This window comes from Haliaeetus leucocephalus, unplaced genomic scaffold, assembly GCF_000737465.1.
Source record: "Haliaeetus leucocephalus isolate CR32 unplaced genomic scaffold, Haliaeetus_leucocephalus-4.0 Scaffold687, whole genome shotgun sequence".
NCBI lineage: Eukaryota > Metazoa > Chordata > Aves > Accipitriformes > Accipitridae > Haliaeetus > Haliaeetus leucocephalus.
The window spans coordinates 3,394,759-3,409,943 of NW_010973123.1; the positions used below are offsets into that span (position 1 = coordinate 3,394,759).

Consider the following 15,185-nt stretch of genomic DNA (forward strand, 5'->3'; position numbering starts at 1 on the left):
TTGGAGGGGGGGGTGGATCCAGCAGCGTTTTGCCTTTTTTTTTTTTTCTTTTTCCTCAGCCCCACTGTCAGTTGCTCCGGGTCGGGACGCTCCCTGATGGGGGGAGCCGCATGGCGGGCAGGCAGGGAGGAAGAAAGCCCTTTGCGGGAGCGGGAGGGAAAAAGCTGGCTTAGCGTTTCTTCCCAAATGGGCCTCTCCTTGCCGGCTGTCCGTGGCGGGGGGGCTGCCCTGCACCCACCCGGGATTCTTCCTTCCTAAAACGGGAGTGGCTGGGGAAAAAAAAAAAAAATTCCTCCTCCCTCTCTCTCTCTGTCCTTGTTTTCCCCCCCCACCCCACGGTCACTGCTGCCTCCCCATCCCGGCGCAGCCGCCCGCGGATTATGGGTACGACCGCCAGCGCGGCGCAGCAGGCAGTTTCGGCATCCCCCCTGGAGAGCGGGGCTCCGGGCGACAGCAGCATGGAGGACCAGCGCTCCCTCAGCATCCACTCCTTCCAGACCCTGGGGCTTCACAACAGCAAGGCCAAGTCCATCATCACCAACAAAGTGGCGCCCGTGGTCATCACGTAAGTCCTTGGCAGCCTCTTGCAGCTCCACACCTCTCTTTTTCTGCAGCCTCTTCCCTAAATATTGCTGCTTTTTAGTCTTTACCTATGCCGTTATTTTTTTTCCTTCGCCCACCCGCACATGGCTTTTGCAGGTACAACTGTAGGGAGGAGTTTCAGATCCACGATGACCTGCTGAAGGCCAACTACACGGTGGGACGTATTTCTGAGGCCACGCTGGAACACTACCTTGTGCAGGTGAGCATCACCGCCACCCCACGCCGAACCCATTTCAGCCTGGCGTTTGGGGTTTTTGGGGACTAATATTGAAGATCACCAAGAAAAAGCCACTTGTCTTCCCAGCTGCGTTCAAGCCTGCTTGCTCCAATCCGCTTATTCCTCATCTTCTCTCTGCCCATCTTATTTTGCAGGGGAAATATTTTATGGTCAGGGACGTATACGGCAAATTAGATGTCTTGAACACTACCGGCAGCTGCGGCGCTCCCAATTTCCGACAAGCCAAAGGAGGTTACGCCGTGTTCGGCATGGGGCAGCCCAGCCTCAATGGCTTCAAGCTCGTGCTGCAGAAGTTGCAGAGAGAGGGCCACAAGGTTGGTGGGAGGGTGGAAATGGGGTTGGAAGAGGGCAGGAGAACTTTTGGGCAGCCTCTCCAACTCTTCGCAGGAGTGCGTCTTCTTCTGTGTCCGTGAGGAACCCGTGGTCTTCCTGCGGTTGGAGGGGGACTTCGTGTCCTACACCCCCCGGGGCAAGGAGAACCTTCACGAGAACCTCCAGCGCCTGCAGCGGGGGCTGCGGGCGGAAAGCCTGGAGCTGGCCGTCCGCAAAGAGGTGAGGTGGGACGGGAGGGGGTCATCACCCCAGCCATAATGGGGTGTGTGCATACCCGCCCCCCCACCGGCTCAAAGATGAGCGGGGGGGTTGTTGGAGGTGGTAGGCACCCCACGGGTTTTGATGAGGGGCCCTCATCTCCGCTAGATCCACGACTTCGCGCAGCTGAGCGAGAGCGTCTACTACGTCTACAATGACATCGAGCGCTTGCGGGACGAGCCCCACGCCGTGCGGGTGCAGTGCGAGGAGGACATCCAGGTGACGGAGGAGGTCTATCGCAGACCCGTCTTCCTCCTGCCTTCCTACAGGTGCTGCCCTTCCTCCTCCTCCTCCTCACATGTGGTCGGCGGCTTTGCTTTTGCGAGCCGGGCTCTTGATACCCTCTGAAGCCACGTGTCCTCCACCGTGGTGGGGACAAAGTCCCCGCCATGGCCCTGGCCTCCTAACAAGGGCTGTCCCCGTGTCCGGCAGGTACCACCGGCTGCCCCTGCCTGCCGAGGGAGCCCCTTTGGAGGAGCAGTTTGACGCTTTCATCCGCTTCCTCAGGGTGAGCCGAGGAAAAGCGCCTCGTCTGTGGGGCCACATCGGGTTGGGATTTGCTCCGGTGCCTGAGCAAGCATGCCGCGCTGGGGAGCATCTTCTGGTTTTGGCTTTATGCTGCCTGTTAGAGGATGCCTGTGCCTGTGGTTGCATCTGTGGTTGCATCCCATTCCCGTTGCTGTAGACCCTGCTGGAGAAGTCCATGTTGTCCAGCTGCTTGTCCTTACCGCTGGCTGGAGGTGACCATCCCTCGCCACCTCCCAGCATCCCTGCGCAGTTGGCTTTTCCCTAAATGGGTTTGGGAGAAATGATCTGGATTTGGTGCAAAGGCTTTTAATTGGAAGGGTTTTCCTTCTTTTTTTTTTTTTTTCTTATTTTTTTGATTTTTTTTTTTTTTTTTAGCCTGGGAGATGAAATCTCAGCAGCTTGGGGACTGGTGGTGGGAACATCTCCGGTGGGGTGGACAGGCCAATGTCCGCCAGCAGCTGGAGAGGGCAGGGGGCAGGGGAATGCAGTGGATGGACCACCCGTTGGGCTGTCCTGGTCCATCCACACCACCCCCTGAGCAAAGGGGAGATGCCACCCACCCCTCCGTGCCTGGGCAGGGCCGTCGTCACCTCCGCCCCGGTCATTGCGGTGGCAGACCTGGCTCTCCTGGAAGCCTCTGTGGTCCCCATCCCTCTGTCCCTCCCTCCTAGGAGAGCCCCAGCCTGCTGCTGCGCGACCCCGGCAGACCCCCGCCGGCGCTGCTCTTCGGCTGCCAGACCGGCGTGGGCAGGACCAACTTGGCCATGGCCATGGGCACGCTTGTCCTCCACCACCACCGAGGAGCTGCCCAGAAGCCCGAGTAAGCGGGACAGCCCCTGGAGCCGGTGGGGTCGGGGGGGGATGCCCCATGCCCCCGTGCCCAGTTTGATCTCCTTCTTCTCCCACCCCAGCCTCCCCCACCCGCCTAAAACATCTCCCAGGGACAGGCTTCGCGTCATCCAGACCTTTGTCGAGATGGTCCCCAAAGGCCAGCAGATAGTCGAGGAGGTAAGGGGGTGCCGGCGAAACCCCCGGTGGGGTGGGTGGGAGGGGGCGAGGTTGGTCCCTGTCCCGATTCGGGGCTCGCTGAGCGGCTTTCCGCTTGCTCCTCGGAAGGTGGACAGTGCCATCGCCTCCTGCTCGGAGATGCATGATATGAAGGAAGCCATCTACGAGTACAAGAAGAAGCTGGAAGGGATCGGGGAGGACTATCAGATCCAGGTACGTTAATTAGAGGATTGCTTGGATGCAAGCTGCCTGCACGGAGTAATTTATCAAGCTGTTTTTGCGCGGCGATGAGAAGAATGTAAATTCTGGAAATCTGAAGCTTCCTGTGAGCTGGAAATTTCCCAGGAATGTGAAACCTGAAAGGTTGTGGAGCTTTTCTCTTTTCTTTTTTTTTTTAACAATTGTCGAAGAGCCATAACATTGAGCAGGCTGGGATTTGGGGGGAAGCTGGCTGTTTTGGGCTTCACTGCTGCTTCTGGTAGATGACCTCGGGGCCAAATAATGTCCTGTGCCCTGGTTTTGTCAGCTCTAAAATTGGAAAATCCATACCAGCCTGGGTGGTAAAAGTCCTCGGGAGGTGGGAGGGATTGTTGCTTGGAGGTTTTCCTGCAAATATAGTTACTCAAGGTCAAGCTTTTCTATCTGTAGATTTTTTAAAAATTTTTTTTTCCCTTTTGTTTTGAAAAGCCATCAGGGTGGTTTTCCACACTGGAAAGCCATGGTCTCCCCTGTCTGACCAGGGGGCTCCGCACCAGGCGATGGAGGGAGGGAGGCAGGGAGAAAGGATGCTCAGATGGAAGTGCTGCCCCGATCCCAGCCTCTTTGGAGATTTAATTTTCCCATTTAAATGCTGAACGTGGAGTGGAAGTGCTGGGGCTGGTTGTGAAGGGCAATCTAAAAACAGGTGCTGTGTGGCCAAAGCAAATAGGCTGGAGCAGAAAGGCACCATGAAAATGATTAAGCCATGGGAAGAGAAAGCATTTACTGTCACTTTTTCAGTGTTTAGTGGCAAACACCAAATTTTAGGCTCCCCCCCTCCCCTTTTAGGGCAGATTTGGGTATGTTTGGTGCTGCTCGTGTGATGGCGAATACTCTCTTGTATGGTGGGGGAAGCTTGGGCACGGGGCAGGGGATTTTCCCACTGCCTTGAAGCCTTTCTCTGACTTTTCTACACTGGGGCAAACTGGTCTATGTCATCCTTGACGCCGGGGAAACAAACAGCTGGGGGACTGCCGTAAAATAGCTACAAGAAGTGTTTATTTGAAGTCTGCGTGGAGGGAGAGCAGGTTTAAACAATGGCGAGGGGCCAGGAAAATGTGCTGGAGGGGGGAGAGAGGATGAGGAGGGAAGAGGGGCTGATGCTCGGCCCTTGAGAAACCAGCCTGGGCTTGGGAGGGCTGGAGGGGCTGCGGGTGGTACCGGGGGGCTTTGCTGGGTGAGCTTGATTTTGGGGAGAGGAAGGGCTTTTCTGGGCACAGAGGAATGATGTCACGCTGGATTGTGGGTTTCTGCCCTGTGTTGGGGGGCCAAAAGCGGAGATTTAGGTCCTCAAGCGATGGTGATGCAGGGGGAGGTGCATCCCAGCGTGGGATGCTGAGCTGCAGATGGACGCCCGCAGTACCCAGCTCTCCACAGCTGAAACGCCAGCGGATCATCCCCCTTTTCATCAAAAGCCTATTTAAGGGGAATATTAAAGAGATTTACCTTGGGTGAGAGCGCAGGGCTCAGGAACCCAAGCGCTCGGGGAGAAGCGCTGCTCTGTCAGCAGTGCCGCCGGCAAACCCCGGCACGGCTGCATCCTCGCAGGCTTTGTTTTGAGTTTCCAGAGCAAACCCTGCTGCCCTGCCTCTTGATAAATGACAGTGGGCCAGATTTCTCTTGTGGAGAACAAGTAAATATTCAGAAGTAAGTAAATATTCAGCCACGTAATGTCAGAGATGCACAAACCTCGCTCGCCAAGCTGACCCCCGTACATACACAGCCCCTTCGTAGAGGATTTTCCATCATACCCTGGGGAGGGGATCCCAACGGGTTCTCCAGGGATGCTTCTGGATCCCGTGCTGGGTGCTTCTTCGCTGGCGCCAGCGTTGCGGGTTAATTTGTTGGATGGGATGCTCAGCTGTACAAACGCTGTCCCGAAGCAGCGTGGGGGTGGTTTCCAAATTATGGAAGATCCTGAGGGTTTGAGCTTGTGCTGCTGGGAGGAGAGAGCTGTGCTGGGACGTGTGCCTGGTTTGGGTAATGATGAAGAAGAGGAGGAGGAGAGCACGCTTGAAGCCATCCACATAGGCATTGTGATGCTTCTGGGGATGAAGGGAAAGAGCAGGCGCTTGGAAATGGAGGATATTACAGGGTGTGTGGCTTACGTCTTATTAAATAAGCTCGTCTTGCTCTTATTTAAGTTCATCTAGCATCACCCATCATTTTGGGGTCTGCCACCCCCCTCAGATGCTGACCCCGGAGCGGGTCTAGGGTGTCCCGCTGGGCTCTGAAGGCAGACAGGGAGGTCCCCGAGAGTTCCCTGACCATTCCTCACATTACCCGGAGCATGGGGTTGGGAGGTGTTAATCAACACCCTCCCCTTGTATTGGAGTCTCCCATTAGCATCTGGACAGTGTATCCCCCCCCCCAGGACAGCAACGCCCCTTGGGACCAGTTGGAACCGCTCCCGGTGTGTCCTTGGGCTAAAGGGAAGGTTTTGTTTGACCTGAAATGCAAATTTATGTCTTTAAGCATCATTTAATATGGAAAACTAGAAATGTTTCATTTAAAAAAAAAAAACCCAAACAACAAAAAACCATCAAAAAACTATATTCAAAGTTAGATTTTGTAGGTTCTCTGCCATGTTCTCATTTGGAAGTGGTTTCTTTCCAAACAAACAGCTTGGTGAAGTTAGCATGAACATACCAAAAACATTCTGAGTGGCTTAAATGGCATTTCTGCCCCTTTCCCCCCAGAAAAACTGCTCCATAAAAAAAATGCCTCAGGCCTGTTTGCTACTTGCTTGTCTCTCTTCTAAGCCAGCCGCAAACAAGCATGTGTAGAGCTATTTTTCCCCCCCAGCTTCCCAGTCTGCTCCGGGTTGCAGGACGGGTCAGTGTTGGGCATCACGAATCCCACCTGCCTTTGCTTTTAGGGGAGCAGCACCAAAGAATATTTCCTCCAGAGGACTTTGCAGAGCCTTGAACGCTATTTCTACTTGATTGCTTTCAACTACTACCTTCATGAGCAGGTAAAAAAAAAAAAAAAAAAGCCAAACAACCCAGCAACCCAAAACCCCCTCTTTTGCTTTTTTTTTTTTTTTGTCTTCCCTGTGTAGTGGGAGGGAAGGGGTCTCCACCTTGGAGTTTCCCAAGCAAATGCAAGTTTTTTTTGGTGGGGTCGGGGGTGCAAGCCCAGGCTGATGGCGCGTCCCCCCCCTCCTCCCCGGCCCCCCGCCGGCAGTACCCCCTGGGCTTTGCCCTCAGCTTCAGCAGGTGGATGTGCCGGCACCCCGAGCTCTACCGGCTGCAGGCGGAGATGAACGCGTCGGAGCTCACCGTCACCGGGGACCTCGTCACCAAGGGGACGCGAGTGCTGGTGAGTACCCGTCCTGGATGTAGGGATTCAGCTGGTGGCTCCTCGTCGTCCCCTGGAAACGGCACCTTCCCGGGATGCTCACCCTCAAAGAGCTTTGGTGGGGTGGGAGAAGCAAGGGGTTTCCCTTTTGTAGGGCAGATGCTGAGTCTTGGGGTCTCCAGGTCTGTGCTGGGGTCTCGGGTCCGTGTCCTGCTGGCATCCTCGGCAAGGATGGGCATGTGGCCAGAGACCCCCTGTACGCACGGATGTGTCCGGCCCCGCAGACCCAGGGTACCGGGATGCTGGAGCACCCCGTGACGTGAGCCTAAGCTGCTAGCCTAGCTGCAGCTTCCTATTTCTTGGTGGTCCTCGGCTGCGGTGGGGTGAAGGGAGGCCAGAGCTGTTGCTTTGGCGCGGTCTTGCTGCAAGAAGAGCGTCTCCCACCTTTGAAATGCAGCCGCGCGGCTTCGAGCCCCGGCTGGCTGGTGTCGCAAGGGTTTGGGGACTTCTCCTGAGCGGGGACCACGGGTGAGAGGTTGTGGTGTGCTGGGAACCCCCTCTGCAAACCCGTGGGTGGGAGGGGGCGGCTGCAATGGCCGGGGGGGTGCACCCCTTGCCCGGGCTTTGCTCCGCTGCAGGTGGCGGATGAGCGCTTCTGCCCGGACGTGCTGAGCACCGCCAAGGAGATGAGCGTGGCCAACTTCCGACGAGTGCCCAAAATGCCCGTCTACGGGACGGCACAGCCCAGCTCCAAGGTGAGGGGGCACGCACAGCCGCGGTGGGCAGGGTCGCCCGCAACGGGCTCCCAGCCCTCCCATCACCCTTGCCCACCCCTTCCCCTAGACCCTGGGGAGCGTCCTGCGGTACCTGACGGATGCCAAGAGGAAGCATGCCCACATCGTCTGGATCAACCTCCGGGAAGAAGTGGTCCTGGAGGGGAACGAACAGATCTATACGCTGCGGGAGCCCGGGCACCTGGAGGAGCTGATCCCCGTGTCCGCCGCCTCGCCCCAGCAGCTGGAGGTGAGCTCATGCCCCTCGCAGGAGCCTTCATAGGTGATGTCCGCAGGTTTTGATAGTCCCTCACCCTCCGGAGCTGTTTGTTTTGGGTTTTTTCTTTTGTTGTTTTTTTTTTTTTTTCTCTTTTGGCAATGAGGGGCAGCAGTGGTATTGGGTGCCGTGCTTGGCTCGTGCCCTTCGTGTCTGCTGGAGGCTGGGGACAGCCCAGTTGATGCAAAACCAGGTGGTCGACCTGCTCTTTATCATACTGTAAAAATAAAGGAGTCCTCCTGACTTCCCTGTCACTATGTTAGAGTTTGCAAAGGCAGAGCAAAGCAGAGATCCTCCCCTGCAGAATTTATAGTGTGGCTTGAAAGCAAGGGTAAAAGGCACCCGGGGAAAGGAGAGCAGATGTTCCCAGCTGGGTTTCCAGAGGGGATAGGCAGTGGAGGAGCTTGGCTGCCAGCACGGCTGTGCAGAGAAGCTGCCTGGGGTGGTGGGAGATGATGCTCCTGAGGCTCCCATAGAGCACGGTGGGGACCGTGGTCCTGGGCAGAAGTGGTGGTCAGGACCTGGTGTGTGGTTTTGAGCTGACTGCGGGGTGTTTGAGAGGGACGTCAGCCCGCATCTGAAAAACCTGATTAAAATCCTGAAAATAATTAAGAGGAGTGGGTCTTACGGTGAGGGTTTCTCCATCCTCTACAGAAACTAGAGGCTACCCTGAAGGGTGACCTGCTGAAGTGCCAGAAGTGGCTAGAGGTGTACCTGGAGGCGGAGAAGCAGATGAAGATGTTCAAGAGCTGCCTGACCACACAGGAGATCTTCAGCCAGCAGAAGAACGCCTGCCAGGGGTTGACCTACCGCCGTATCCCCATCCCCGACTTCTGTGCTCCCAAGGAGCAGGTACCCCACGGACGGGATGGTGCTGCTGCCTCCTTTCCCAAGCCATCCCTGCTGCTGCGGGGTGAATGTCACTTGGGTGCTCGGTGCCACCCAGCCCTGGGACTACGGTGGTGTGCCCAGGCTCGGTGAGGGATGCTTGCTGGGGCAGGGAGGGTCCCCCAGGAGATGCTGCACTGAGACCCTGGGTGACTTCAGCCGGTCAGGGATGGAGGGGAGGCTGCCGGGCTGGATCCGGCAGCAAGGAGCCAGGGATTTCAGCCTGGAGGCTATAGGACAAGGGGGATCCCATGGTGGGGAAGGGAGGTGGGCAGCCTGTGCTGACCCATGGTGGGCTGCACCCATAAAAACCCACCGGCTTTGCCCCCGGCAGGATTTTGACCGGCTGCTGGAGGCGATGAAGAGTGCCCTGGCCGAGGACTCACGGACAGCCTTTGTGTTCAACTGCTCCAGCGGCCGGGGCAGGACCACCACGGCCATGGTCATCGCTGTCCTCACCCTCTGGCACTTCAACGTGGGTACTGGGGATGGCAGCTCTCCCTGGGGGTCGGGCCGGAGTGGGGGCTGCTGGGGGAGCTCGGTACAGCGCGCAGCAGCCGTTGCACAACGGGAGAGCTAAAAGGAGCGTGGGGAGGGCCACGGTGGGGGAGGATGCCTGTACATTGGCATCTTGCTGTGCCTAGCCCCCAGTGAGCTCCAGCAGAAGTGTGGGTGCATCCCTGGTGAGCTTTTATCCCGTTCCTGAGAGCTCCCACCCCAGGACGAAGGGTTAAGGGCAGGAGAGATGTGGTTCCCTCCTTGCAGAGCGAATGGTGGGGGTAAAATTTTGGTCTTCTCTGCCCAGGCAGAGGGGAGGTGGAGGATGCCTGGGATCCTGGTGGGTTGGGTGCTGGGTCTGCATTTCTGCTCAGCTGTTGGGCAGTGGGGACGGGGCTGCGCAGCCCCTAATGGCATGGCCCTCTCTGACCACCCCAGGGCATCCCTGAGATGAGCGAGGAGGAAATTGTGAGCGTGCCTGATGCCAAGTACACCAAAGGAGAGTTCGAGGTGAGTCCTTGGGCCTGACTGTGTTTTAGGAGTCCTCCTCTGAGCCGACTCTTTGCTACCTTAGCCACAGCTGCTTGTTTGGAGGGGTCGGGTCCCCTCCCGGGCCGGGACAGAGCAGTGGGGTCAAGGTGAGGAGGCACCTGGTGAAGCCCCTGCTGCTTCTGCCCATGCTCCAGGTGGTGATGAAGGTGGTCCAGCTCCTGCCCGACGGTCACCGGATGAAGAAGGAGGTGGACATGGCCCTGGACACTGTCAGTGAGACCATGACGCCCATGCACTACCACCTCCGAGAAATCATCATCTGCACCTACCGGCAGGTGAGCGTGCCCTCTTCCCCATTGGCACAGCGCTGCCCAGGTCCATTGCACCCGATCCCAGGGGGTGCAGCCAGGCTCCGGGACCAGCCCTGCTGAAGCTGGATGCTCTCGTGGGCTGAAGCTTTCTGGCATGTCACCAGAGAGGTGCCAGGGCTCTTTTGGTCGTGGTCACCCAGGGCCATCTTGCATCCCGTGCTGTCCCGCATCCGACCTGTCTGGTGCTGTCCTGCATCCTGGCCAGCATCCTGCCTGTCTGGTGCAGTCCTGCATCCCCGCACCATCCCGGATCCCAACCAGCATTTTGCCTGTCTGGTGCCATCCTGCATCCCACGCAGCATCCCGCCCATCTGGCACCAGCCTGCATCCCATCCTGCATCCCACCCAGCATCCTCCCTCTCCAGTGGCATCCGGCATCCTGCCCAGCATCCCATATCCTGCCTAGCATGCCACCCGTCTGGTGCTATCCCGCATCCCAGCCAGCACCCTGCCCATCTGGCATCATCCTGTATCCCATCCCGCATCCCACCTAGCATCCTGTCCATCTGGTGCCATCCTGCATCCCACCCAGCATCCCGCATCCCACCCAGCATCCCGCCCATCTGGCACCATCCTGCATCCCAGCCTGCATCCCAGCCAGCATCCCTCCCATCCAGTGGCGCGCAGCCGGCAGAGGGCAGGGCCGATCCGTCCCGCTCCGCTCCCAGCCCCGAAGGCTCCTCCGGCTCCTTCAAGCACAGGAGGGGACCCATCCTTGGAAGGGGACCCATCCGTACCCATGCAGGAGGCATCCCGCAGCTGGCCGAGCCTGGGGGCCACGGCCCGGTTTTACGTGGGAGCTTCCGTGGAGCTGATGAAGGGGAGAAAGGATAATTTTTATTAGATTTGAGGGGTTTTTTTTAAGCTATGCAACTGTTTCACGGGGTCTTGGAAGGGCTGAGCTTGGGGCTCGGCAATGTCCCTGCCTGGGCTGGATTGATGCACGTCCCCACCAGTGACGGTTGCCATTGACTCGTATTTTCAATTAATGGCCACAGATGATTGACCGGGGGAAGAAAAACTGAAGCATTTACTCACCTGGTAACATCCGCAGCTCCCTGAGCGTTTGCCTCATGGTTTGTGGGGTCCTCTGCGTTTTTTCAGGGCTGGGAGGGAAAACCTGAGCTCTGTGGGCTGAACCACTGGGGACTTGGCTGTTTGCAGCAATAGCTACTGTGAAATTATTGGGGATAAGTTATTTTATTTTATTTTTCCCCCCCTTTATGTATTACGGGGAGGCAGCCACGTGGCCGGCGGGAAGTCTCACCTATTTTATTGTGTGCTTTGCTGCTGCAAGAGCAAAAAACCTCCCGTGCTAAACGAGCGGCTGCCTGCTTATGGATTTAATTATGCTCTCCGGTGACCCCGAATGATCCCCTGCCTTGCTGCTGACTCCTGCCTCTAGACTGAGCCTTTGGGGGCTCCCAGGAGGAAGAATCCTGGCAGAGCAGTCTCACCCGCCTGCTCCCGGTGTGGTTTGTTTTTTTTTTTTTGTAAGACAATTCCCGTGGCCTCCTTGCCCCTCTTCCCGGTGCTTGGCGGTCAGGACCAGCCCGTCGGTGTTCCTGGGCCGTATCCTGTTTCCGGGCCAGCCGTATCCAACTTGTCCTGGTGGGAAAGCGAGATAAGGAGGGAGTCATCCGCTCCCCCTGCACCCTCTGCCCTAGGAAAAGCCTTTTTGTCACTGCCTGCATTTTGCGTTTCCCTCTTGGCTGCTCCATCCATCCCGTTGGATTTGGCTGGGCCGGGAGGGAGGCACATGCAAATGCTTTAATTTTTAATTATTTTTATTTTTTCCCCAGTGATGGGCAGCTTGAAGAAGAGGAGTTACAGGAATTGTATATTCTAGGCGTTGCCCTAATGGACTTTTAATTAAGCCGTGGTTAGTGTTGAGAGAAATGTGGCGTTTGGGTGAACCAGCAGTGTCATGGGATGAATGCTGTGCACCCGGGGCTGACGCTGCTTTGTAGTCTGGGGTGCCTGCTGGGAGATGCTTTGCAGGGTTATAGGAGAAGCAGGAGGGAAGGAAAAGGTGCTCTGGTAATTGCTTTGGTTTTTTCCTACCCCTTCCCACCCCTAACTGGGAGGAAGAAATAGGAGGATGTAAGAAAATGCTAAATAATAGGATAATAGAGAAATTATAGGATAAAAAATGATACATAATAGGATAATAGAATAAAATTAAATAGGAGAATACAATAAAATGATAAATAATAGGATAACGGAATAAAAAGGATAAATAACATGATAAATAATAGGATCTGCTCTCTGCAAATACTGGCACACACGTGCGGAGGAGACACCTTATCCAAGGGCAGAACCCCTTGCCTGGTGCTGCCACGAATAGGGGTGCAAGTGGGTTGAACAAACCGTGATTTTCAAAGCCCAGGCGTGGGAATTGTTTGTGTGCCGTGGCAACGAAAGTCCAGGGAAGGACCTAGAGAAAGTGGAGCTGGCTCGTCCCCGAGGGTGGGTTGGTGCTGACACTGGAGCGAGGAATTGCTGCTCTTTGGGGTGGTCTGTGGGATATGCAGCGGGATTGCCTGTGGGATTAGGGCTCTTAGGCCGGCTGGCTGTTTAACCCTTATTTATTATTTATTAATTCCTGGAAGGGGCATCACTGCAGGGCTCATCTGCTCTTAAAATAACAGCTATAATAATAATATAATAATATATATAATAATACAATAATGGGAGGTGTGATGGCCACCAGCCTTGGAGTGGGGCACTGGGGGGCTGCCGTGGCCTCCTCTCCTCCAGCAGCAGAGGCTGAAGCCAACTGGGGGATGCTGGAACGGGACATGTTTTCCCCTGGGGAAATGCTTTGCAGTCCAGGAGCTCATGGTTTCGGGTATGGTTTGCACCTGGGCATCTATTCCTGGCTCCTGGGCACACACCCCATACATTTAGCAATGCCTCATCTATTTTTTGAGGTCTGCACAGTGAAGGGGAAGTTTTTATATGCTGGAAACCACAAGGTAATGGGGGCCTGGACTGCCAAGCCACAGCGGGAGCGGGCTGGAAGGATGCGCTTATTTTTATCCTCAGAGTGGTCCTCCCTCCTCGGCTGGAGGCGAGGTGGGAGCTGCAGGCTGGGCTGGGCTCCTCAGGGTGGGGGGGGATAACGGGGTCGGAGGGCTGGTGTGCAGCAGTATATATGGCTTTTTTCCCCAGTGTGAGAGGTCCTCGTGGGTCCTTCACCACCAAACTTCACACGTGGGATGGAGAGCAGGACCGTGGATGAGGACTGGGGCAGGAGCTGCCTCTCGGATGCTCTCCCAAAGCGGGTACCACAGGCATCTCAGCCGGTTTCTTGCTTCTTCCAGGGGAAATCGGGCAAGGACGAGAAGGAGACGCGGACGCTGCAGCTGAGGAGCCTGCAGTACCTGGAGCGCTACATCTACCTGATCCTCTTCAACGCCTACCTGCATCTGGAGAAGAAGGACTCCTGGCAGCGGCCCTTCAGCCTCTGGATGCGTGAGGTGAGGCTCTCCCTGCCTCCACCTTGTATATAGACGGCGCTGGGAAGCAGACCCCCGTCTTTATTTTATATATGATTTCTGCATGGTTGTTGGGGGCATCGTATATGGTCCCTTCGCTCTGGGTGAGCTCCCGTATCACCGGGCTGGTGGCTCTCCTTGGAAAGCCAGGTGGGTCACTGGAGATGGGTGACATCCCACCACGTGGATGGGGTGCTCCTCCCACCCCAAACCTGCCTTTTTTTCCTCTTTTGAGTTTCCCAGGGTTTTATTTTGATCTGCTGGCTGTGATTGCAGCATCTGGGCTTGGGAGGCCACCAGCCAACCCCTCCCCGGGTACCGCTACTTGGCTTGGTTAGCTTGGCTGGCTCTCCTTGCACCCAAACCCACCTCTGGTCTCTTTGCAGCGTATTAAAAATACAATATCCCGGCCAAGTGGATCAGGGGAGTGAAAGGAAAGAATAATTAAAAGCAGACCTGCTTTGCCTTGCTTGGCCGGGGTGGGCAGCGCAGGGGATGGAGGGCCTGGGAGGATGGGGATGGTGCTGGGCATCTGAGAGAATTGGGAGCCAGCTGAAAAAATGAAATGGGAGGTGGGTGAGAGATCCCAAATCATCCATATTTCCATCTTTTTATTATTTTTTGAATTTTTATTATGCAGAGATCAGTTTTTCTCTCCCCGGGTGTGCACGATGCTAAGTGGGCAGCGCCTGCCTTTGTGGGAAAAAAACCTCATCCCTCCGCCTGCCTTTGCCAGTGCCGCTAATTCATATTGGCACGTTTGATCCGCCGGGCGGGAGATGAAAGCGGTGGCTGCCAGCTCTGCTCACCGTCCCCCCTGCCCCATCTTGCTGGAAGGGGCCGTAGCGAGGCGGGGGGGGGATGGCCGGTGCCCACCCCGGCGTGGCATCCCGGCTATGCCGGTGTTTGCATTGCCTGGCAGAAGGCGGCAGCTGGGGCTGGACCATTTTTAGTGGAGATGTGTGATGCTGTTGGCTGGATGTGGGATGCGTGGGTTTAAATGCATCTCTAATGCTTGCATTTACATCTGCCCCCTGTCCCCCCCGTTTGCTGGGGGCGGGGGGAAATACACCCAACCTGTGCCTACAAGGAGCCCTTGACCCCAAAAGCGCCCCTTCCTGCTGCATAATCCCTGCGTTTTTAGCAAAAACAAGGCACCATTGTAGCTTTTTGGCAGGAGGGTGCCAAAGCCAACAAACCCTGCAAAGGCTGACCCCAACAGCGAGGAAGCAGCTTATAAAATGTTAGAGCTGGAGGAAAGCTGGGGGGGCTGCGGGAGGCGGGTGGGTACCTGGATGCGGGGAGATGCTGGGGACCTTCCCTGCGCATCTTCACCCGGGAGGATGCTGTTGGGGGGGGGTTAAATCTCTCTCCTCCCTCTGTTTTCAGGTGGCGGCGGTGGCTGGCATCTACGAGGTCCTGAACCAGCTCGGTTTCCCTGAGCTGGAGAGCCTGGAGGGCAAACCCCTGTGCACGCTGCGGGGCCGCTGGCAGGCGCAGGGGGGCACCTCCCGCCCTTTCCGTGGGGACTTCGTGTAGGGTCGGGGTGTGGGGGGACCCCCCCGTGGCTTTCTCCTGGTGCGGGGAGAGGAAAAAGACTGTTTTCCCAAAATCTGGGGGTGTGGGGAGGGAGGGGTGAGCCCCGAAACTGCCTTAGAACGTGGGAATTTCTGGGGTTCTTTTGGATGCAATAAAAATATTGTAAATTAAAAATCAATCCTTTTAGGCAGGTGCTTAAGTGCGAGCTGGTGTGATTTGAAAAGCGGCTCTGAAATGCTGGGATGCCATCGCTTGAATTTGGTGGATGCACGGAATCATGCCAGATTTTTTGAGACCATCCTCACTTTCTCCCTAAACCAG

The 15,185-nt window shown here is 56.4% G+C and overlaps 1 protein-coding gene across 1 annotated transcript; it reads left to right on the forward strand.

The window, feature by feature from the left end:
• The first annotated feature begins 373 nt into the window (after positions 1-373).
• Positions 374-14,864, forward strand: PALD1 (phosphatase domain containing, paladin 1). Its single transcript, XM_010579932.1, has 19 exons — positions 374-565; positions 700-802; positions 976-1,155; positions 1,229-1,393; positions 1,541-1,701; positions 1,865-1,940; positions 2,632-2,780; positions 2,872-2,968; positions 3,077-3,181; positions 6,105-6,200; positions 6,413-6,547; positions 7,165-7,281; positions 7,370-7,549; positions 8,231-8,428; positions 8,799-8,939; positions 9,401-9,472; positions 9,649-9,789; positions 13,152-13,307; positions 14,715-14,864. The coding sequence occupies exons 1-19, from the start codon at positions 381-383 to the stop codon at positions 14,862-14,864; spliced, it is 2,607 nt and encodes an 868-aa protein (XP_010578234.1). The 5' UTR covers positions 374-380.
• Positions 14,865-15,185: the final 321 nt, after the last annotated feature.